General features: G+C 31.5%; 1 protein-coding gene and 1 long non-coding RNA gene across 2 annotated transcripts in view; one reads left to right on the top strand and one right to left on the bottom strand.

Annotated features, from left to right (window-relative positions):
* LOC117115179 (presequence protease, mitochondrial-like) overlaps window positions 1-24,004 on the top strand; it is a 57,026-nt gene that overhangs the window by 23,293 nt on the left and 9,729 nt on the right. The window contains exons 11-12 of the mRNA XM_033258889.1: window positions 1,297-1,410; window positions 2,497-2,593. Coding sequence (XP_033114780.1) covers window positions 1,297-1,410; window positions 2,497-2,593 — 211 coding nt within the window. The remainder of the gene's footprint in view (window positions 1-1,296; window positions 1,411-2,496; window positions 2,594-24,004) is intronic.
* LOC117115190 overlaps window positions 8,376-24,004 on the bottom strand; it is a 27,416-nt gene continuing 11,787 nt past the window's right edge. Inside the window, exon 4 of the long non-coding RNA XR_004446507.1 lies at window positions 8,376-9,551. This is a non-coding gene — a long non-coding RNA (uncharacterized LOC117115190). The remainder of the gene's footprint in view (window positions 9,552-24,004) is intronic.

Here is a 24,004-nt window from a genome sequence, read left to right as displayed (position 1 = left end):
ATAGTTTCATGTGAAGACGTCTGAGACGTAACATCGGGAACATTCCGATTGTATACAGTAACAATGATTCCTAAATGCGACTGGTAAACCGAGGCTATCATATTTTCGCTGCCATACCAAGAGTTAATTACCATAGTATAATACTACATTTATTACTAGAGTCTAATTCTGCTGAACTATTTAGTTGATATTTAGTGATAGACATGCAGAGCCAGTGTGTGCAATTATATCTAAAACAGATTTTTTTTATATTTAAACTTTGTAACCGGTACCTATATTGCAATATCATCACTGTGAATAGAAAGATTTGTAAAGTTTTCAAGACACTCAACAATGAAAAACACCTTGCCAATATTAAACTGTAGATGTTTTCCATTCTAGATTTACTTTCTGTACATATGCCATATATCTGTAAAAGAAAAGTTTACTTAGTTTTCACCATAATACTGTACTTACTAGATTTAATAGATAAGCCAAAGCTGTACTATATAGTTGTTTAATATATTTCATAAAAATGATGTATACTCAGGAGTGAATGTGCGCAATTTTGTTTGATTCAGGTTACTTTACAACTTTACCTTACATACTGCAATGCCACTGTGAATAGAAAAAAGCTTATAATACCCAATAACACTCTTGCCAAATAAACAGTATACAGCTTCTAATCTTGGGTGATGTCTTTTTATATTATGTTGAACAAAACTAGACGGGAAATGTCAACAAGTCTGTAGAATGGCGGCCATTTTGAAAAATAAAAAATAAAAAATAAAAAAGGCCTCTTCCTCAATTTAAAAAAAAAGCCGGACTTGAAACATGTTTTTTTTTTTTACTTGGCCTAATCATGTATATTTTATTGTTTGGGTGCCATTCAAATTATTCATTTATCCTAAAACGACAATATTAAAGCTGAATTACAGGAGTGCATTACAAAACAAGAAATATTAACAGCTGATGCTGTAGCAATGGGGTCTTTAGCAACGTACAAACTCCTAACTTGGGCAAGTGTCCCAGGGCCTTGGCCCTGTTCTGGGCTCAAAACAAAAAAAGTATATTTTTCTCAACATCGAATCTCTATAATTGTCTGTAATTACTTAAATTAAGCATTTAAATGCATAAAATGTAGCTTTGGGGCTATCCATGAGGCTCTGCCTTTGGACCATATTGGGGTCTTTGCCAGTCTCCAGCCCCGTACAATTGGGGCTGACGGCAACTATGCTGCCCTGCTACCGTGGCCACTTTCGACGTTTAAACAACAATAGTGAGGGACAATTTCTCATACCTGCTTGATATTTTCAGGTATGATAATTCAACGAAGGAAGCATCATTTTCAGTCGGGTTACAGGGGATTGCAACCGAAGATGTGGAGAAGGTGAAAGACATTATTCAGCAAACTTTTCAAAAGGTTGCAGTGTATGTATTTATTATATATGTATTATATATATTTTATCTTGACCTTTTTTCTCCATTATTTACACTTCTGTTTTTTTTTCACCTGTCTTCCATTGCTGAATTGTACTCTCTTCCTTGTAACATATCTTTCCTCCTTATCCCACATTTTTTGAGTTATCATTTCTTCCTTCCCACTTTCTAAACTTTCTTTCCATCCTTTCATCAGACCCATCAAGTCTTGTGCATTCCATGTGAGACTCATGCATTTAAGGCCCAAAAATCTCAAGCATAAATGTAATATTGCTTATTAAAATTATGTGTCTACTATTTGTGACCTTAATAGCATAATCTCTCCACACTCCCTTCCAAAACTTTGGACGAAGCTTAATCAATTTCAATTTTGAATATAGTAATTCATATAAAAGTATCAAATACATTATTACTTCAATCAGAAAGAGATCAAATGTCTCCTCTTTCTCTGCTCTTCAACCTCATCTTGTCTGTACAGCCATCTCATCTTAATCTCCTCACTCTTGTCTTCACACTTCTCCTTTTGTACTATCTTTCATTTTAGCCTAGCAAAATCATCCTTTTATAAACGTGATTGATTATACCACCTCCAGCATCTAAATACTGTATTATCAATTATTATTTTTAGCATGATTTCACATTTCGATAATGTTGTTACAAAAGAATGATTGAATGGCTATTCATTAAATTTATTCACACTATTTATAGAACTAAACTGAGTGATTAAACTGAAAAAGAGCAGAGCAAAATAGAACAATTCTAAAGGGTGAATAATTTGGAAAAAGCTAAAAAACAATCTACAGCAACAAATATTTCTGGATAATAAAGATCACAATAATTTTTTAATGTCAATACAATGTTTATTGTTGCGAAGGGTTTTTGAGGGGGCGTAATTGTGGAGCTACAACATGTGATTACAATATTAAAATATTGCTGTCAACCAGGTTTAGAAAAAACATTTACTACTGGTGTAGAACATTAATAGAATGTGTTATGAATGATGTTTCGATGGGGCGTTTATTCAAAGTGGGGCATTTATTGGGATAAATACGGTGCCTTCATAACTTGAATTTTCAGAGAGGGTTTTGATGATAAGAGAATTGAGGCTATACTCCACAAGATAGAATTATCGCAGAAACACCAGACAACCAACTTTGGACTAGGCCTGCTGATGGTAAGTGATATGAAACATTACAATTTATGATATAGGAGGTGCTGATCTCATGGAAAAACCTAAATGTGTTTCAAAAGTTCAGATTGGATTGGATTTCTGAGGTGTGATACACACATAGGTTAACCCACGGAAGTCCTGAGACTTATTTCCAGTGGGATCCTTTTTTGGTGGTGAATTGAGCAGTAAACCGGGAGACAATCCCCTACTCTTTTCCAAAGAGTGTACTGAATTCTTTAACATGCACGTGGGCCTTTTTGCACATGGTACTAACGGCTTAAACGTCTCATCTGAAAGACGGTGCGCTTTTGAAAATCCAAATAAAACACAAGGAGAGCATCGAGGGGAATTGAACCGGGGACCAAGAGATCTCCACGGTTCAGCGCACACACACACACACACAGTAGCTGGCTGCTCTCACTACTATGTCTGTAACATTTAGTAATCCATCATTCCAAAGCTTGGATTAACCTACATGTGTCCGAGGACCTTGGTTCAAGATATAAGAAACAATTCTGTTTTGTGAAATCTGACGCTTTATTTGTAGCTCAGAGGATATACCAGTCAACCAACCAGGAGGTAAACAATCAAACAAGGTTTGAATTAGAGTGAAGCAAGATATCTTGCACCCTTGTTAATTGACATCAACCTTAGCTTAGCTTAGCCTATATAAACATAATCAAACATTCTCTTTGTGAATGACACAATTTTTGCAATTTCATTTCCAGACAAGCTTAACACCTAAATAGCTTATTAACTTGCTTCCAACTATTGTATCAACACCTTTGAACACCAAAAATAGTTGATCTTGTTAACATTTGTTTTTGTACTAAAAATATACTTGGTCTTGCTCTGATAACTTACTGTCTATACCCTATCTAATACGTGACTCAAGGTTTTTCAAGTTTTTGTTTGGTTCAATTATTTTATGGTTGGAATGGGAAAATGTAATTACATTGATATCTGTAAACAGCTATACATTTTACAGTTATCATTAACACTGGCATTCGGATGGCAACTATAAATAATGAAAAGAAGGAATACCTAGACATTATTCGATTTATGTTTTCTTCCTGACAATCTTTAAACCAGTTGGTGGATTTAATTTAAATTTAATTGTTTAATTTATTACAAAAAAAAATTCAAAATTAACATAATCAAAAGCCTTTTGCACATCCATCAAAAGTATGCCAGTGAGAATTCAGTAATTTGATTCATTATATTTGATAATCATGTGTCAGTCAAAAAAATTATTATTTCCTAAAACCTGATTGTGCCTATAAATATTTACCTCTGTTGTAAAGTTCTTTTTGTGCAGAACAATTTTAAAGTCTTTGGGAATTGACATAAAGACATTAATAATACGAGTAACTGGAACCTTGAAAATGGAAAGTGGAACATTAAAATGTGCTCCTCAATTACGTATCATTTCTGATCCGCAATTATTCAAATCTACTCTTAAATCATTCCTCTTCAAATAGTTCAACTTCTTTCTAACATCTCCAGCGCCAGTGACAAGCCAGTTTGGTTTGCTTTAATAGGCGCTTTAAAAATGTGTATTATTATTTATTTATTTTACTATTTTATTAAACCTTGAGCCCTTGGATATACCAATCTTTCTAAGTTGTGGACTAGAATAGCATTTTTTGCAGCTGTTGACAAGTCCAAGAAGAGTAGTAAGTTGTATGAATGAGAAGTCCACATCTATCTAAACTGGGGCTGAAGAAGTTGTCTCTCATTCTCGAAAGCAAAGAGAAGTAGATATTTAATAAAATATGATTCAGTTTTCTTTACTTTAAAATGGATTTTTACTATTGACCTCCTCATGTTTATAGTATGCATCAAATTTATTATAAACATTTACTATATTATATTAATATATACAATTATTTATTATATTTGAGGTAATTTTTTAGCATCTTTCTCGTCCGCTTTTTGCATGGGTTGTTACTGTATATGTTCCAAGGGCGCTCCCACTTGGACGCTCGAGTGTACTACCGGCAACATAACAAAATAAACAAACATACATACATCATTTGAGGCATCTTGTGGCCCGTATTGAGTAAATGAGCTATAAAATATGGGAGCTCAAAAAATTGCCTAAAAATCCAAATTTATTTTTCATTATAGATCAACAGTATAATGTCTTATTAATCATGTACCAAAGTATTAGTTCTGGAATTTGTCAACAAATTGTTTATTTACTGTTGTTTTGATAGTTCATTCTATTAAACAATGTATGCACAAATAACTTTGAAAGGCAATTTTACTCAAAATCATGTTTATCTTGATTCTAAGAGTATTGTACATTCACTTTCCAATAACTTAGGCTTGAAATGTCCAATTTCAATAAATGACCCCTCATTTTAAAGATTACATACTCAAGTACCTGAAAATACAAATAATTTGAATTTCAATTTTTGCTACAACTTTTGACACAACATGCCTCATTTGTACGTTATCGTCTAGATGTATCTTCCCTGAACTACCAGCTGTTATGTCTGTGGTTCTACAATGTATAACAAGAAGTAATAAACGCTAAAATATTACCCCGATTTTTACGAGTATAGTTGTCTCTGGCAGCCAACGTGTTAAACAACATAGACAAATGGTTTATGTGCTAATAATGCTTGAAACAAAAACAAAAAAAGAAACTATTTTCATGCCAAATGGAGAAACACCATTCTTATTTTGTTTGCATAAAAACTGGTAATCGTGTCTGTAAGTCTGCTAAAACCGAATTATTTTGATACTCTAATCTCATTAAATGTTGATTACTTATTTGAGCATTTTTATTAGGCTATAGAGACCAACTCTATTGAAGTAAATGCTGAAATTTACTTTGTACATTTTAAGCATGAAATCTAACAGATTAAGATTGAAACTAAAGTTTATGGTAGTACCCTAATTATATAGTTAATATCTAAGCTCCACAAATAGAAGATTTTGATGTTGGTATTTTTAACCAAGTTTTTCACAATTTTGACATTGAGTGAATGCCTTATACAACCTACACATAATTTGTTACATTTTCCACCTGCAGTTTCTGTACTTCTTATTCGGAGACAACAACAACAACAATAATGCATTTCAATAACCAATTTTACTAGCAATTATTTTTACTCCAGTGAAACATTAACGTAACTATTATTATGAGTTTAGAAATCATGATTTAGGGAATCGAAACTTGCACTATAATTTTTGTGACGTTCTAAATTTGATACAGACAGGAAAAAAAGGATAATATAAATAGTTTAAAACTTGTTGAATTTAAATTTCTTCCCAGTGTCTTAATAACCTTGTTTCCTGTTGTATAAATTCAGAATTTGATCATGTCTGTCAGATAGTGTATAGGCAAAAATATATAAATGACAAATAGTAGTTATATGTTTTATTAATGTCAAATATTGGTTTTGTGGTAGTTTTTAATATTGTTGCAAAGTTTGCTGTTAGTAAATGATAATGACAAGCATTGTAATTATTAAGAATAATTAGTACAGTAATTATAATGATTTGAATAATTGAAATATACTAATGTAGAAAGATATCACAGCCTCCCCTAAGACATTTTTTAAAAAGTAAGCAAGCTATTATTATTTTTTGATCATATTACTTGTATACTATAGTATTTAAATAATTAATTTTATAATTTTATTATTATTTCATGACTAATTATTTATTTGTAATTTATATATCCTTTTACATGTTCAATATCCTTTTTTGTCATTCACAGTTTCAATCTGAATTTTGTGATAAAAAAAAATAAGAGTTTTTATTTCCACTTTTTTACGTCACAAATGAAATACATCTAAATGGACATCTAGAGCGATGGTTAAAGATTAGGCGATGGAAATTGGAAGATTTAATTTAATCCTAATTAATTGAGTTAATGACCAATTGACGATCATCAGGTGACTCATTAGATATATCGTCGGAGTATATTTCTCCCAGAGGGAAAAAATTATCAATTGATTGGTGTTTGAGTTGAAACAGAAAGTGTGCCAGGGAAAAAACTTGTCCACTACTTTTGCGTGGTTCTGGAAGGAGAGGGGGAGGAGGGAGAAAGATACAGTGTTAACACCCGCCCCTAGTGTATGTTGTCAACTGTCATAAAAATGATGGAAAAATGTTGACCCTTAAACAATCCAAATATTCAACACTTACAGTATACTTAGCTCCATGTGGGCTTAATATCCAACATTGTATACATAAAATAAAAACCTGAAGTCAATGTTTAAGTTTAAGGAGTAGGAATTGAATGAATTTTTTTTTTTTTGGATCAGTTTCAGGGTTTTTCTGGTTCGTAAGTCTAAAAGTGATCCAGTAATATGCATTTATATTATTAAGTCCACCATTATTATATTTTTTCTTTTAAATTGAAAGCATAAGGATTTTACGGAGTATTTTTATAAAGGATTTTATGGTAAAAGTATGCTATGCAGTGCAGTGCTGGGTAATAGAACCTATAGAAATCCTAGAGATGTGAATATTGTGTTTTAATTGTAGATATACAAAGTCTTTATTCAGCTAAAAAACTTAAAAAGAATATTTTATATTAGAACTGCTTACCCTTTATATTTTATGCAAGTTATTATTTTTGAATGAAAATGAGAAAGTATTCCTGAAAGTAACTTAGAATGACCAGAGAGCTGAAGAAATTATAAAAATCAATTGGAAAGATGACTGAATCAAATCATGTCTCAACCGATAGCAGAATTAAAGAGATTTCAACAGATTAAGCAATTGAAGTTATCGAGGGAAGATTTTAATCCTGAGGGTATTGGAAAACTCAGGGAATATGGAAAGTTTCTATGATGTTAAAACTTCAAAAGTGCCTCATATTTGGGAATATTAAATTTCCGCCCTAGGTTGTGGAATGGTTTCACTCTCTTATTCAACCAATCACCTTGAAGTATTAACATGATGAGGATTAAAGACGCTGATGAATTTATATATTGTACATTTTATGATTGTGTTGATGTCTGAGTCATTGATTTTACCACATGCGAGTCAGTAGCAGCACCAGTGGGCCACAAGACCCCCATCGGGAAAACTTTGGGGAAGAAGCCATTTTTTAAAACATTTTTTTGAGTATTTAAAGGTACCTATTTTTTAAATTTGCCACAGTATAATGTGGCAAATCAAGGATAATGGACTCCTTTGTTGGGAAAATTTTGGTGCCACCAATATTGTGATAATAGGCACCCTAATATCACAGATTCTGTGATATATCTGTCTCTTATACACATCAGATGTGTATAAGAGACAGGTTNTACTGCAGGTGTGAAAGGTCTAATGAGGCAAAGGCCTGGTCCAGACTATCAAATATGATTTGACAAAAGCATGTGACATGCCTAAATATAGTCTTCATGATATCACATCATGACCATATATGGACAAAGCTTTAGTTATAAGAAACAAATCACAGGATTTGAACCCAGCAGTCTGGGATTGGAAAACTATCACCTTAACCATAAATTATACATCTCCACTACATGTACAGTACACTAAAAATTCTACCAATGATTTTCTTATAAACTTCATGTTCCCACCCACTAAATGCATCTTTTACTTGGCTAAAAAGTTTTTAGGGCCTAATTATAATTATATTGTTTTGTATTAATTCTGCACTTTGTTTTGTGATGCGATGTACCAACTGATTTTCCGAAAGGACACAAATAATGAATCTTGAGAAAACTTAAATGATATGCCTGTTCACAAGAGAATATGTGTGTTCTATATATAGATATACACTCACAGCTGCTTAAAAAATGAGACTTCATTGTACTGTAGTTTCATACACAGCTTGGCACAAGCACCAAATCTAATTTATTGAACATTAATTCAATTATATTTATTATTCATATTTATGTAGAATGAAAGAGTCAAACACCCTGATACTTATCCTGAAAATCTCATGTATTCTGAAAAAGACAGTGACACTCTCTACAATATTCCCTGACAGAAATCCTAATACATGTTCTAACATACCTGAAAGACATTATGATAAACATCTTAATAGACAGGTGTAATTTGACAGATACCTTGATACACAACCTAACAGACACCCCAATACGCACCGTAAATTATGGTTAAAAAAACAGGGTGTCGGCTTGCGTGTAATACATACACATTTTGATATTCAAAATTGTGAAAAAAATGGCTTTTTCAAATCATGTTTCGTCTTATCTCATGCAAATAAAACTTACTTGAATCTACACTTTTAAATTACATTTTTATTATTCAAATATTGAAATTTACCTATATATGTACAGTATGAAACAAAAAAGAAAAATGACTGACATGACTGACATAACCTAATACAAAAGTATTTATAAAATACTAAAACATTGTGTAAAAAACTACTTAAAATTACAATGCTCAAAATATTGAAGAAGTAAAATTAAATATAAAATGATATTATGTGAAATGTTTTTAAAGTTATCAACTTGGTTTTTAAGATCAATTAAGCGATTGAATAATAAGCTCTTGGGTACACATTTACATCCTATGACATTGACACAAGAATTGGTAAAGCGTGGGGTGCATTACACTCATTGTCAAAAGTGTGGTCGGCACCAATCAGAAAAACAACAAAAATGAGACTCTTCAAATCAACTGTGTGGAGTCCATACTGCTGTATGGAGCTGACTCATGGACCTTAACGAAAGCTCTTACTAAAAAAATTGATGGAACATACACCCGAATGTTAAGGATTGTTCAAAACGTTTCCTGGCAGTCGCACACCTCCAACAAGTCTCTGTACGGTAAACATCCACGTCTATCCTCCATCATTCGACGTAGACTTGCTCTTGCTAGTCACATGATAAGAAACGATGAGGCAGCCGGTAGGGTTTTACTTTGGAAGCCAGATGGCCACAACAACATTAAAGAACGTGCTGGAAACAGACACTGGTCTCGAAGGGCACGAATTGAAGACGGCAATGATGGATCGACTGAGCTGGAGAAAGAATTTTGTATACGTCACCGACCAATGTCAGATGCGGTTAAGTAAGTAAGTAAGGAATGAAATAAATCCCTCTTAGATGACTTACGGTACAAATAATCATCTCATACGTCTTGTGATTGAAACTTGCTATCGCTCTTCTTTTGATGTTTACAGTTTGTTTTTAATAAATCTATCAACTTGTATTTTTTACTTAATTTTTGGCCTACTATTTCCGTCATGTTTATGCTGTTAAATTGAAAGGTCCAGACATGTGATTAGCTGATGACAGCTTTTATGTAAATATTGTAAGGACCCACTATGTTGCAGATGGAAATCTAGGATTATGTGGGTGTCAAATACTTGTTCTTTAATCATTTGTTGACATACTGTACTTACTGCTATAGCTTGGTTGTATATCTTCCAAGTGTTATATATTTATTTATTTATTTGTGACACTTCACCTTTGTATTGTTAGCACTCACAGTCAGTGGTGCGGTGTTACAAAATACACAAAAGAAAAAGGAGAGAATAACCTTAACATTAACAAGCAATACTTAGCTAGGCCAATTTGCTTGGTCTGCTTTAGAGGTCTTGTATTGATTTCTTTTATTTTTTATTTATTTTATTAAACTTCATTTACTTCATTTGATGGTACCCCAAAACAGCGGTTAGCTGACAATCATGGGGCCCTCGCATAAAAAAAACAGCAAAATACAAAACAACGGCAAGGCAAAGTTAACAAGAAAAAGGCCAAAAGAAAACAATATTAAAATAAAAAAAATTCTGTGCCATAATTTTAAGTTCGCATAAAATTCAGAATGATGATAAAATTATTTTCTATTCGAATAAGTTAATCAATTTTTTAAAAGCCACTGTGGTTGGGGCTGAGGTAAGAAATTTATGATTATGGCACCTGTAGATGGCACTCTCAATCCTAAATTTAAAAATTTTACTTTTTTTCCATTTTTGTTATAATTTTGAAAAAAATTTAGGTGGAGGATGGGGGGGGGGGGGAAGATCCACCACTGGTTATAAATGTCTATTGAATTATTGCAGTCTAACAACAAATAGAATATTTTTTTCACTTTCGATTCCTTTAAATAACAAATTAATAATAATTATGTGGCAGTCTGAAAAAGGAACATTGAAACATATTTTTGCTTTTATTACATCAAAGAACCTTTCACAGTATACTATATTTTTCCTTGGGGGGGGGAAAAAAAAAAAAAAAAGATTAGTTATTTCTTAACTTATTCAACTATTACATATAAATAATGATGGGCTTTCATCTGCTTTCAATTATTTACCATACAAAATCAACAGTGAGTAGCCACTGTTAACAATCAAACTTTTTGCTAAGCCCTGCCCCTTGGATAAGATCCCACAAGACGACAGTGTTAAGCTACGTTTACATCAAGCCCGGATCCGGTCCGGGGCCCGGACAAAAAATCGTGAGTTGCTATGTTTTTTGAATGCTACGTTCACATCGCGCACGGAACACGATTGTTTGGGTTAAGTATGTAATGTGTTCGATTAGTTCGAACCAACCAAGCTTGTTGCTGATCAGTGGTGGAGCCAGAGGGGGCTGGGGGGCTAGGGGAGTCCGGATTGAAAATCGTGCAAATTTGATGTGAACGGTCCTATTCATTACCACTGAACCCTTTTTCACAATTTTTTCTCTGGGCTTGATGTGAACGTAGCTTTAAAACATACGTGAACATGTGCGTTTGTGGGACAACACGTGTGATTACGAGACGTGCGCGTATTCCTAGCGTTCTTCTGATGAGTTGGTTGTTAAGGCTATTATCTGTGACAACACAGGAAATTTTTCTAATGACCCAGAAAATATCCCCACTCTCTAAGCCTTGTATTGAGACTTTAAGCATCACATTATTTTTATTTATTTATTTTTTTTTTTGAGAAATTATTGAATTATTAGAAACTTTTCATTTTTAAGGTACCACAGCCCGAACCATTGTGGGGCTGAGGCAGTCTAGATCCTCTATTAGAAGTGTGTAATGGATAAGTCAAGAATAAGTAAAGAGAGACATTATTGTGACAAGAATTACAAATGTAGATTTGAATAAAGGGGGGGAGGGGAGGGAAAGAGGATTAGCTATGGTAAACATGAATATTTTTTTACAATGTTCAAACAAAGAAATACTGAATTTCTACGAGAGTACACTGGTAATATTACATACTGAATGTACCTTTTGTCTTCAGTGATATAAAAAACTAATTACGTGCTACTTAAACTGACTTAATAATCATGTCAAAAAAAGATGACCTCGATAGTTGTACACTATTTGTCATGGAAGTAATGTTTTTTTTTCAATTTCGTCATTGTAGTAAAAAGCATTTGGAAATAGACTTATTATACATGCCCAAGGTTTAAATAATTAACTGAGATTATTTGCAAAATTTAAACAATTTTCTTCTTCATAATTAAAATTGATATTTAAACATGCCCAAGGTTTGAATAATAAACTGAAATTATTTGCAAAATATATAATTTCCTTCTTCATATTTAATACTGTATCATCACTCGTTTTGTAACTGACATTTTAAATATGCCTAAGGTTAGAATAATAAATTAAAAATGTCAACAAAAATTTCTTGTTTATAATTTTTAAAAAGTCAGCTTACATATTTGAAAGTCATATTTTTGGGTCCATGCAGGGCACTGACCCCAGAACCTTGCTGCTGTTCTTGTCCTTGTTTTTGTTACCAGAACTTTAAAAGCATCCAGCGTCGCCAGTTTAGAACGGACATGCAGGACATTTTGTACATATATATTTCCAACAAATGTTTATCACCCTTTTTTAAGTTGTACCCCAGGGTTCCCCTTACACCTACAAAAGAAAACAGGGGTTTCAACAAGTACTGTCATTACCACTAATGGGGTACGTTACATGAATGGCGCAGTCGGTTAAGGATGTGTTCTAAAGAACTAAAGGTTGTGAGTTCAAATCTCGTCTAACTATTTTTTCCCCAATTTTAAGACATTTTTTTTTTTCAATTTTAAGACATTTTAATTTTGTACAAAATGAACATTCTAAATGATATATTTTTTTGTACAAATAAACATTCTAATTATTTAAAAATTTCTATCTTATTAGCTCTTCCAAAAACCCAATATAATAATTTGCGCCTTTACTGTATTTAAGCGTGGAGGAACGCACAGATTGGTGAGCGGTCGCTCTTGTCATACACATTTACATTGTGTCTGTTAATGAATAACATTTGCATTTAATATTATTTATATTAGTGGACCTTTCGGTTTTTGGAAAATAGCTCAGCAAACTTAGGGATTTAAAAAAGTGATTAGGCATATAGTGTTATTTTTTTTCTTTTGGTTAGTTATTTTTACAAATTTTTCTATATTTATAGGGACAGGCAATCATCTTGAAAAAAAAAATGAACATAATTTTTTTTGTGCATAAAGGTGTTCCTTAGGCAAAAGCTCACCTCCATAATCAGCCTAAATATGTAATCCACATCTTTATATGATGGATGATACAAATGCATGTGTGGCTGTGTGTGCCATGTTGCTTGTGGAGGCAGCAAGATTGTATGGTTGTTTGATTTAGTTAGTAATAATATCTGAAGCAGAATTACTTGAGTAACTAAAAAACCATGTTAAAGTTGCATCATTGATTTGCGTGGGTTAGTGTAATGTGCAAGAAAGCCAACATTTGATTTTTATCTAAAGATATATACAATATCATTTTATATGTGTAAAACTCATAACTTCTCTTAATTATCAAATTTACCAAACATTGTGTATTTGCAACAGTGGTGTGCCTAGGAGGCTTGAAATGTGGGGGGGGGGGAACCTGATGGGAGTACGAAGATGAAGTTGGAGGAGCTCAATGATTAGGTGAGGGGCACTGGCTCACAAAATATGGTGGTTTGAGGTGAATTTTATCGTCATTTTTGGGGCACGACTGGGGGAAGAGTGCGCCCTACTCCTAGTTACACCACTGAATTGCAATCACTTCATTCTAATTTTCTGGTAGTAATTTTTTTACGAATTTCATGTTTATCGAAATTGAAAATATTCAGCTGCTGCCTGTAGTCCTGATTATATTTATGCCAACTATATAAGGAGATAAATTTTTGTTTCTATTTTTACACCCTGAGTAGGTGGGCAGGTATTAAGCTCTAAGGTAGGCTTAAGCTCAAGTCTTACAGAAGGGAATGCTTAAAAGAACACCTGAATACTATGCTTACTGGGGTAGCGATCACTCAGTCGATCGATCAATTAACCAATAAATCAAGAAATAAAGAAAGAACCACGTTTAAAGTGTAGTATTACGCACTCATTTTTTGTGGAAGTCAACAAACTTTAAAGCCATACATAAGAATTCAGTTTGCCCCAGATAATCATTAATCAAGATAGTCTATTGTACTTACTTGACAATTTGACATGACAGGCGAAAAAAAAAAAGACGATACAGCCGTTTACGTTGGAAATAACTACTTTAAATTTAGCTCTTTGGTGAACATTAACGCAGTAAGAATGCACTAAGGCATAAATGATAAATCACATTGGTTTTTATTGATGATTGGATGATTTTCATCCATTGATAAAGCAATTGAAAGAAACATGTCTTTCTAAGCAAAGAAGAGGCAAAGTTATACGATATATTATATACCATCTGGTTACTGTCATTTTGCTTTGTGAAGAGATTTATGTTTGATTTTTTTTTCTCAGTCACTCAAACATTTATTTTTAATTTTTTTTATGTACATTTTTTATTTAAATAATCATAGATTTCCTTTAAATTTTTAGCACTTTGCCCCAACACCCTCTTTATACCTGGCCCTCTTCTAACCATGCCTTCTTTAACTCTCTCTAATGACCCCTCACTGAACTACATTTCCTTTACTGACCCTCCCAGTAGCAGATAAAGGGGATGGTGAAAGGTTTTTAATCAAAAAAGAAAATAATTTGTAGGATTTTAACTTAGCACCCTAGCATTGGAAGGCAAGCATCTTAACCACTAAGCTATACCTCTCAAATCCAGATTTCTTAAAAAAAACAAAAAAAAAACACTATGTTTATGACTATAGATAATAATCATAAATTTTAAATTACAAACAGTTAACATCTAAAAGTAATAATTTGTAGCGATGTCAGCATAATTCAAGAGAAATTTAAATGTGTGAGTTGATTAAATATAATTTAGATACTTTAGCCTTGCATTCTGTTGTCATTAACGGTAGTACTCTATCCCATGCATCTTATGGATGTCATTCATGAGGTTAAGGATTTACTTAAAGTGTTCTTTCACTTAAAAATGATTGGCCAAATGTATGTACAGGTCTCCCGCTTATTAAAAATCACCTCCAATTAAAGACCACTTTTCTGTGGACCCAAATTAACAATTGTCTATAAGATAAACTTTTATTTGTCCAAACAATAAAACATGTTGGAAATTTATTTTCCATGGCGTATTTACCTACAAAATACTGTACATAGTAAAAATCAATAAAAAAAAAACATATATAAAATACATGAAAATACATAAAATATTATTCTTATTACAATTATTATCACAATTATAATCATTATTACAATCATTATCATTACGATCAATGCTCTATATGAATGATTTATTATATTTATTATTACTACTACAACCATCATCAAATTATCTTGTTGCATATTTATTATATAATTTAATTGAGTTCATTACAAATGAAAAATTGTGTCTGTTATGTGTCGAACGAGGAGCTCGTAATCTCAGACCAGAACACATATATATATAGTGATTATGTAAAGGGTGGGATTCGTCCAACATAATAAAGTCAAGCTTTTTCATAACATTCTCCTCATATAGAGCATTGATCGTAGTGATATCACAACCAATGCACCGTTCTGCTGACCGTCTTACTCTCTCAAACTTGTTCTTATTTTCTTCACTAAAATTTCCAAAAGTGCATATTAAACAAAAATTAAGTATACTCTATATAACCGATCTATAAAAAAGTAATAAAATTGATTTATTTAAAAACAAGCTTCTTTCTTTTTTTTTTTTTTCTTCTTTTTTTTTTCTTTCTTTTTCTTTCGGGGAAAATACAACCTTACAGTTGCCTTACTGGCCAGTTTATCACAGTGTGCATTCCAGCTTAATTTATCATCAATTGTAATTCCAAGATAGCAATATTCGTGAACTCTTTCCACGCATTCACCATTAATAGTTACCGGATCATGTGTAGATTGGTTGCGACTAAAATCATAAATAATCTCTTTTGTTTTCTTAACATTTAAAATCGCTGCACCATGTACTGTACAAACTGTTTAATTTCATTCATATAGTTGGATGTATCATTATTTTTTATAAACCCACATATGTCGGTATCGTCAGCATATTTAATTATACTTACATTAGGGGAAGAACTTCTGCAACTATTTGCATACAGAGTAAAAAGAACTGGGGACAGCACACTTCCGAGGAGCACCAGTATTTATTGTGCGTATCCCTGACTTTATATTATCAACTTGAGTTAGTTGCTCTCTCTCCCAAAGAAAACTCTGTATCCATATTATAAGTTTGGGGTTAATATTCACATCTATTAGCTTTTTTACTATGATGTGGGGTTGTATAGTGTTAAATTCACTACTAAAATCTTATAAATAAAGATCTCACAATTTGTTTCGGTTTTTCAAGATGGTCAACAATTCCATGCAAATAGCATAATAATGAAGGGACCACACCCTTATCAGATAACAAGGATTTCAAAATAATTTTTTCGAAGCATTTCATAACAGTGCTAGTTAATGCCACTGGGCGATAATCATTCAGTAATAGAGCTCTTTTCCCTATTATCTTATTATTATTCTAATTAGAGACCAAAGCTACTAAAGACCATGGAAACTCCGGTTTCAAAAGTGGTCTTTAATTGGAGGGAGACCTGTATTTTTCTACCTGAGGTCACATATTTTGATTGACCATCTCCAGGTTGTGAATGCCTACTTTATACTATAGGGAGTGAATGACCATTTTCAATTGGTAAATGACCATTTTCCTGATGGATTGTGTAAACTCATCTAGTTTTCTTATAATAACTCTAAAGGTTCTTAGTAACTGCTTTAATTTGTTCTGAATTAAGATTTGCATTTGGGGAATCAGGCCTATTTTGGCAGACAGTCACCATTTCTTTCAGATGAATCATCATGGACATAGACACAAATGTTCGGTTTTTAGAATGAGTAAATCTTTTCAGGGAATGTTGACTCAAATTTAGATTGTTATCTCAGACATTTTTAGTCAATTAGGATGATACTCTCAACTTCCATGGGGAAAAAATTCAAATCCAAAGGTAGATCCAATTTGTTCGGCTGTCAGACAGGCCAAAAGAATTTCCCTTGTATTCGAAACGTAACCATGGTTTTGTTGTATAATTCTATTTTAAGGTATAGTTTGTAATGTTTAGTAAACCCTGCTATTACATTACAGTTCTGTCAAGTCATTTATTAATACAGTTAAATTTTTTCTAAGTTTTTTTCAATTTTTCAATGACATTTTGGATTTGACAACAGGCAAGTTCAACTGTAGTGAGTTATGAACACCACATTGTGTACTAATTGTTGTTTAATATCTCGTGCTCTTTCCAATCTCTTGAGGGGGTAATCAACAAAATAGGGATGAGAATGAACACAAAAGGTTTTTCTTGTCATGAATTTGGTTCAAAATTAATTTTGAAATATGGGGATGAAAGATATTTTGGCCTTGGGGTAAGTGGCTGGAACTACTTTTGAAATACCATCAAAACTATTCTCACTATTATTACTAGTACTATTATTACTATTATTTCAATACTACTGTTATTTTTACAAGGCCAAAACAAATATGAATTGCCCTGGCAGAATGAATGATATTCAGGATCATATTCGTTCTGTTTTTTTTTTTTTTTTGTTTTACCTGTAGGGTCTGTTTTTCTTACTTTACTCCAGGTTCAAGGATAGGCTAAGCATATATACAACCCATACATTTGTTAACAACTGCTGAGCAAAAAAAAATATTTAAGGTAACAAAATATTTATTAAAGCTTGGAACGTGTTTTTTTTTTTTTTTTTTTTTAACCTACAGTACTTTTAAAAATTTTTTTTAGATAGCTAATGTATTTATCTTGCTCTATAGTACTGTACAGTATGTGAAAAGTGTTTTTTTTTTCATATAAAATATTAAAATGTAAATATTTTGAGCTCTTTTTTGGGGAGAGATGTATTTTCTTTGTCAAATATGAAGCCTACCCTTTATTTTTTTAGATAGCCAATATATTTATCTTTCTGTACAGTATATTGTTAAAGACCAGCGGCTTATGGACTTAGTGCCTGTACTGGTTCACCTCTGCCTGACATGTCAATCAATTTTAATGTATTAGAATTTTAAGACAAAGTAATTGAATATAATATTATGTTCTCATTTTTTTTATTAACTTAAAAATAGAAGTAGATAATAATATGTAGGCTTTTATAGCGCTTTATAATAAGTAAGTCTCAGAGCGCTTTTTCCACATTATTACCCCAGTCATTGGAACGATGCCTATTGGGGAAATTCCATAGCTTTCTGCATGAAATATATCAGCACATTTTGCACTCGAACCTGCTCAGGTACCCACTTATACTGCTGGGTGGAGAGAAGCAATACAGATTAAGTACCTTGCTCAAGGACACAAGTAACATGCTAAGGGTGGGAATGAAAACTCCTACCTCAAGGTTGAGAAACCAAACCATTCCTGCTGTGCCAAACCTCCAGCAGATAATCTGCTGTAGGTATTTTTGAAAGTAGACACATTATTAGGTCTGTAATTAATGGCAATAAAAAAGCAATCCTGCCCAAGTCTTCCCACACAAACTAATTCAATTAAACATCGATGTGCACATATTTTGTTTCATTTACATAGTTTTCCTTCCTATCCAATGTTTTTTTTTTAAATAGGTCCATTTAACATTACAGTTTATGATTTTGATTTAAAATGTAATGCAAGCAGTTGAGTTGAGTCATTATTTTTGAAAATTATTTTATTCACTTTATACAGAACGATACACATCAAAGGTTAAATATGTAGCTAATTATCGAATTTTTAGTAAAATATTATTTGTTTTTTTTTTTGTATTGAAGTACCAAAGGAGACATTGTTTAATTGGGCCAACATGCTGAAATACCATAGTTCCTTGGTTATATACCCTCCTCGAGTATAAGCCCACCCCTATTTTATGTCCAATTTTACCTACCAGCCTTTCCTCGAACAAAAGCCCAGGGTATAATTTGAATGAGTAGCTTTAAAGCTGACTTTTAATAATACTCTAAAAAAAAAGCCCTTTGTGATTGGAAAAGGGATTACCCCGGGTATAAGCACACATCCTCCCCACTCCCAAAATCAACCCAAGTTTGTGTTCAGGGGATGGGGGGCTTATAACAGGGAACCTACCATGCAATGAGTATACAATTTATAGACACTTAAGATAGTATAATACATACTCCAAGTATCGAAATGCACGCCATCGTGTCAGGATTCAATATTTCAACGTTAATTATGTCATCATCAGGAATGAAAAATTATCCATATTTGCAAGCTTATGTGCACAAGTACCAAAATTGGATGAAGTATGGATAATTTTTCATTCCTGATAATGACATAATTAATGTCAAAATATTGAATCTTGACACGATGGCGTGCATTTCGATAATTGGAGTACGGTATGTATTATACTATCTTATCTGAGATTAATCAGTGGACCTTTTCGGTTAATAGACACTTGATCCAGTAATTAATAAAGCGATCTAATTAATGATTGATTTTTGCCAATATGTTTTGAAGGTCAACACATGAAATATAATATAGGAGTTAGTATTTTAAGGAATAATTATGTAATCAATATTATACGAGTGAATGAAATAATGATAAATTATATTAGTAGATAAATCATCTCTACAGTGGTTGTTTTCCTCAAGCAGTAATATTTCATTTAAGTGCTAATTTATATTTAGATGTTCGATTGAATTGTTCTGATTATTGCTTGCTAGTGAAACAATGAGTATTGTAATTTTATAGCCTACTTAAAGTTACTTAATAATATTTATTTGTAAAGGAGTACATTAAAGGCCAAGTGAATAGGGGGAAAAAACATGTTTCTTATATGGGGTTTTAAAAATAAGAAAGGCGAGGCATTTTTCTCCTTATTTTATAAGTTGAAAAGACAGAGACCTAGTATTATGCGCTGCCTTTAGCCATTACCATTACAACAATAAACAATTATAAACAATTGATACATTTTTTGTTAGTTTTCCTATCAATTCTGAAATACAGACTGTAGTTTTGTATGTTATTATAAACATCAAACAGAGTGAACCAAACATAGATTTGGTGTACTTTGACTTTTTAGAATTATTATAAAACCAGATGAAATAAATCTATTTTATTTTTATTAGTTCCTATCCATTGTTAAAAATACCTTTAGCACATTGTGAAAATGGGATGTACCTGTGGTTTGGTTGGTAACATGTTGAGTTCAGTCTTCAAAATGTCAGGATAAGGTTGCAGTTAAACATATAAAAGAATATCGGTCTACTCTAATTAAGAGAATTTAAAATATAATCAATATGCGACAGAATAGATTTATGGAAAATAAAAATGTAGGAGGCATATTATTGAGTGACATTAAATCTGGAGGTTGATTTAATTAGAATTTCGGTTATATTGTTCCATTTATTTAAAATATCATATTAAATATAATTGATTGAGAATTGTAATCCTATAGCCTACTTTAATTTATTCTATATTCTATTAGTTGTGACAGTTATGAAAATGATAAATGCAAAATTAAAAAATGTGTTTCCTATGTGGGTTTTTAAATCTGGATGAAGCTTATTCAAAAATAGAAAATAAAATAGAAAGAAAATGCTAAAATACTATCAACGGAAACAAGTTGTCATGTCTTAATATGGAATAATCAGTTTACAAGAACAGGTTGAAATAACGTCTATGTTTTACTTGCTACAAGTCAAATTACAAGTCGTGTTAGGGTTGGAGTGCACCCTCACAATCATCAATAAGCATTCTACTGACTTATAAATAAAGGGACCATAAATGTAAATCTAGAATCATTATTTAGGAGAACAAAAGTAGTGTCTGTTTTCGAGTAGTATACAACAAAGTTTTCACAAGAAAAAAAAATGCAGTAAAACCGATATCCAGCTAATGTAATTTATTTTTCAGTTCTGCTCCACTGCAACAGATCAACAACTCTGCTTTACATTGCAGGAACAAATTTACTTTCCTGAACTAGCTAACAACCAACAAATCTGGTTTACTGCAGGTTAAAAACCAACTGCTTTTCCCACCTTTACTGTACAACTAAAACCTATATAATATAACAATTGCTAAAATTCTCACCTGGTTTTTTTTTTTAAAGTGTCAATTTTAAGCTTCCATTGTATTCATCACATATGCACATGAAATATAAACATTGAACGTCATGAATTAAAACATAAATAAACACATAAATATGCATTGAAGAAAACAAAAAGAAAGCTTTAATTCCTTATAGATACATGATTTCTATTTTGAATGTAATATCATAATTGACAAACTGTGTCCTTATGCCAATAATTTAATTCCTCTGTTTTGTTTTTTTTTTTTTGCAACAATTTTTCCACACCTCACTCATACATATTCTATGAAAATTAGTTGGTCACTATATATCAAACAGGTTTTTACCAAATCCATTGTATGCCACGTTTAAAAAAATATTAACCAGGTAATGTATACCCCACTGGGATCGTCATTTTATCTTTATATGTATATCCGTCCCTTGTCGAGTCACTACTGTTTTTATCTTGGTTTTGGCTTATTAAATCATAGAAATGATGTCATTCTAGATAGATGCCCACTCAGTTTTATTGCGCATTAATTGATTTCATATGAAAAACAAACTACAATACCCTTTTAAATGCATTTTATACTTTTTTATTTTTTTTCTTCCAGATTATATTCACCCACAAGTAGTATATATTTACTTCTTTAATATTAACATTATATCCTTTAATTTTGGTTGAATCTAAAAACATACAAAGTAAGGAATTCAAATATATATATTTTTTTAAATAAGTTTATAAACTCAATATAGAAAACATATCTATAAAAATTATAATTATTTTTGATTTATAAATGTTCTTTTATTCCTCATTTTGTAAATGCTCGTGTGTTCTTTTATTTTCTTTTTCTCACCCTATTAATCATGATATGGTACTTTTACTGCTGAATATACATCACAATCACTGCATACAAATGTCACATAGGCAACGTGAATGTTACATGAGAATTACTAATTATGACAAGCTTTGTCAATAAGATTAATTATTTAATATATAGATAATATAAATATACAATATGTATATGTATCATAATTGAACAAGTTTAATGATCTATTAAAAATTCTTGTAAAAACATAAAAAAATTAAAATTACTGTACAAAACAGCCAATAATAACAAAATGAAATTATCATTTGGCTACTTCAAAATATAAAACATTTATAGAACATATAATATAATATAAAATACCTAAAAGTTGACATTAAATTTATATATACAAGATAGTAAAATAATGTTAATCATGACCAAGTACTGAATGAAGTTTTATTTTATTTCTGTTTGTCAATTAGATTTGGGACAAAGTATGTCTAAGTTAAAAATCAGTCGGTTAGCTATATGAAAACAGTTTTACACTATTATAATTCCTCAAAAATACACATAGTCATAAATCTCTACTTAAGTAATTATGCCCACGCTTAATTCACCTATAACTTTGGTTCCAAGTTTTAGTGCTATTTTAGTTATTATTACATTACTCAAACCTAACCGACTGCTCTATTGATATGGGACAACTTTCGTCTGTCACATGATCATATTAAAATCCGGGATTCAATAAAAGTGGCATCCCCCTCCCTCCCAGACTCCCCTGACAGGATTTTGTGATCAGTTGAGCAAGAAGGGATCAAAAACGTAAATCCATCAGAAGCAAATAAGAAAATGATGTCATTATAACTCAAGTATTTGAATATTATATTATTATAACATTGAGATATAGAAATCTAAAAATAGATTTTGCTAGACAGGAAGTATCCTTTATGAATATTTAAAAAATTCTTATTTATTAAGTTGTTTTTGCTTCTATACAGCCTAGAAAACGAAGTCATTTTTTTTCCTGCACGAAATTATTGTGCATTTACAGACATAGGAACTATATTTTGTACTTCGTCTGCTTCTCGCACAAAACAAATCTTGTCAACCGCGATTTTTGTGGGTCAAAGAAAATGAATTTTTCCCTTTCTCTGTGTAAACATTAAAAATTGTTTTTGATGTGTTATTTTTCCCAGAGGACTGTATTAGTAGAGGTTATTTTCGATGATTTTTAAATTAGTGCAAATTTGTTGGCAGTTCAAAGACATTTCACTTGCTTACAACAAAATAAAATAAATTATTGTTTACTCTTTCTGCTAAAGAATATATCACAACAAGATATTAATTACGAACGGGATTACCTGCAGTTTAATACTCCCCTCTAACAAGCAAAATATTTCCGATATTGTGCTATATAGTACCAGGTAAGGAAATTATCAATCAAACTGTGGTTTTTGTCAATTAAAATTTATTAGTGTTTATGTCATTGTTCAGATATCAACGTAAATTTTTATCTTTGGATGCAGATGAGACAGAAATGATAATTGTTGAAAAGCGCAGACATAAATGAATTAAACTGATTGGGTAAAAATGGGGATGTAAAGACGTAGTAGGGTAGACATTAGTGGAGTAAACATGTTTGTGACAGCTCGCGTCGGACAACCTTCTTGATGTCAGCTCAGAGATCATTTTAATTTTTTTGATTTGTATACAAAAATATTTTATTTTGACCGAACAATTGCCAATTGCCATTTGCCCTTAAACAACAGGATACTAATTTACAAGTATAACAAAAAAAAGTCAGCTATAAATAGTTATTGTTATAATTTATAGTATAAAAACAGAGGGAACCTGCTTCTTTGCTTGTGCCACCTAGGCTAAGATCCAGATTTGCACCAGGGCTGAGGCAGATGGCTCAACCTTTGAAACTTAACACAACTTGTAATATATGATTGTAAAATCCATTATGTTTTTTGTTTTATTTATGTTGTAAAGTTCATAGAGGAATTTTTCAATATATCTGTGTGAATGTAAACAAATATTATTATTATTTTATTATTATTATTATTATTATTATTATTATTATTATTATTATTATTATTATTATGTTACTAAAACCTACCTTAAGGGGAACTTAGATAATGAAGAAATTAAAGAACACTTAAAAAAACAATGTTAAGGGGAAAATAATATATTCTCCTTAATAATAATATAATAATAATAATAATAATAATAATTATTATTATTATTATTATTATTATTATTATTAT

Source organism: Anneissia japonica, unplaced genomic scaffold (genome assembly GCF_011630105.1).
Source record: "Anneissia japonica isolate Jap-2015-1 unplaced genomic scaffold, ASM1163010v1 scaffold199_len4679917_cov187, whole genome shotgun sequence".
In the NCBI taxonomy this organism is placed as follows: Eukaryota; Metazoa; Echinodermata; class Crinoidea; order Comatulida; family Comatulidae; genus Anneissia; species Anneissia japonica.
The sequence above is the reverse complement of the archived record's forward strand: the minus strand, read 5'-3'. Positions and strand labels throughout refer to the sequence as shown.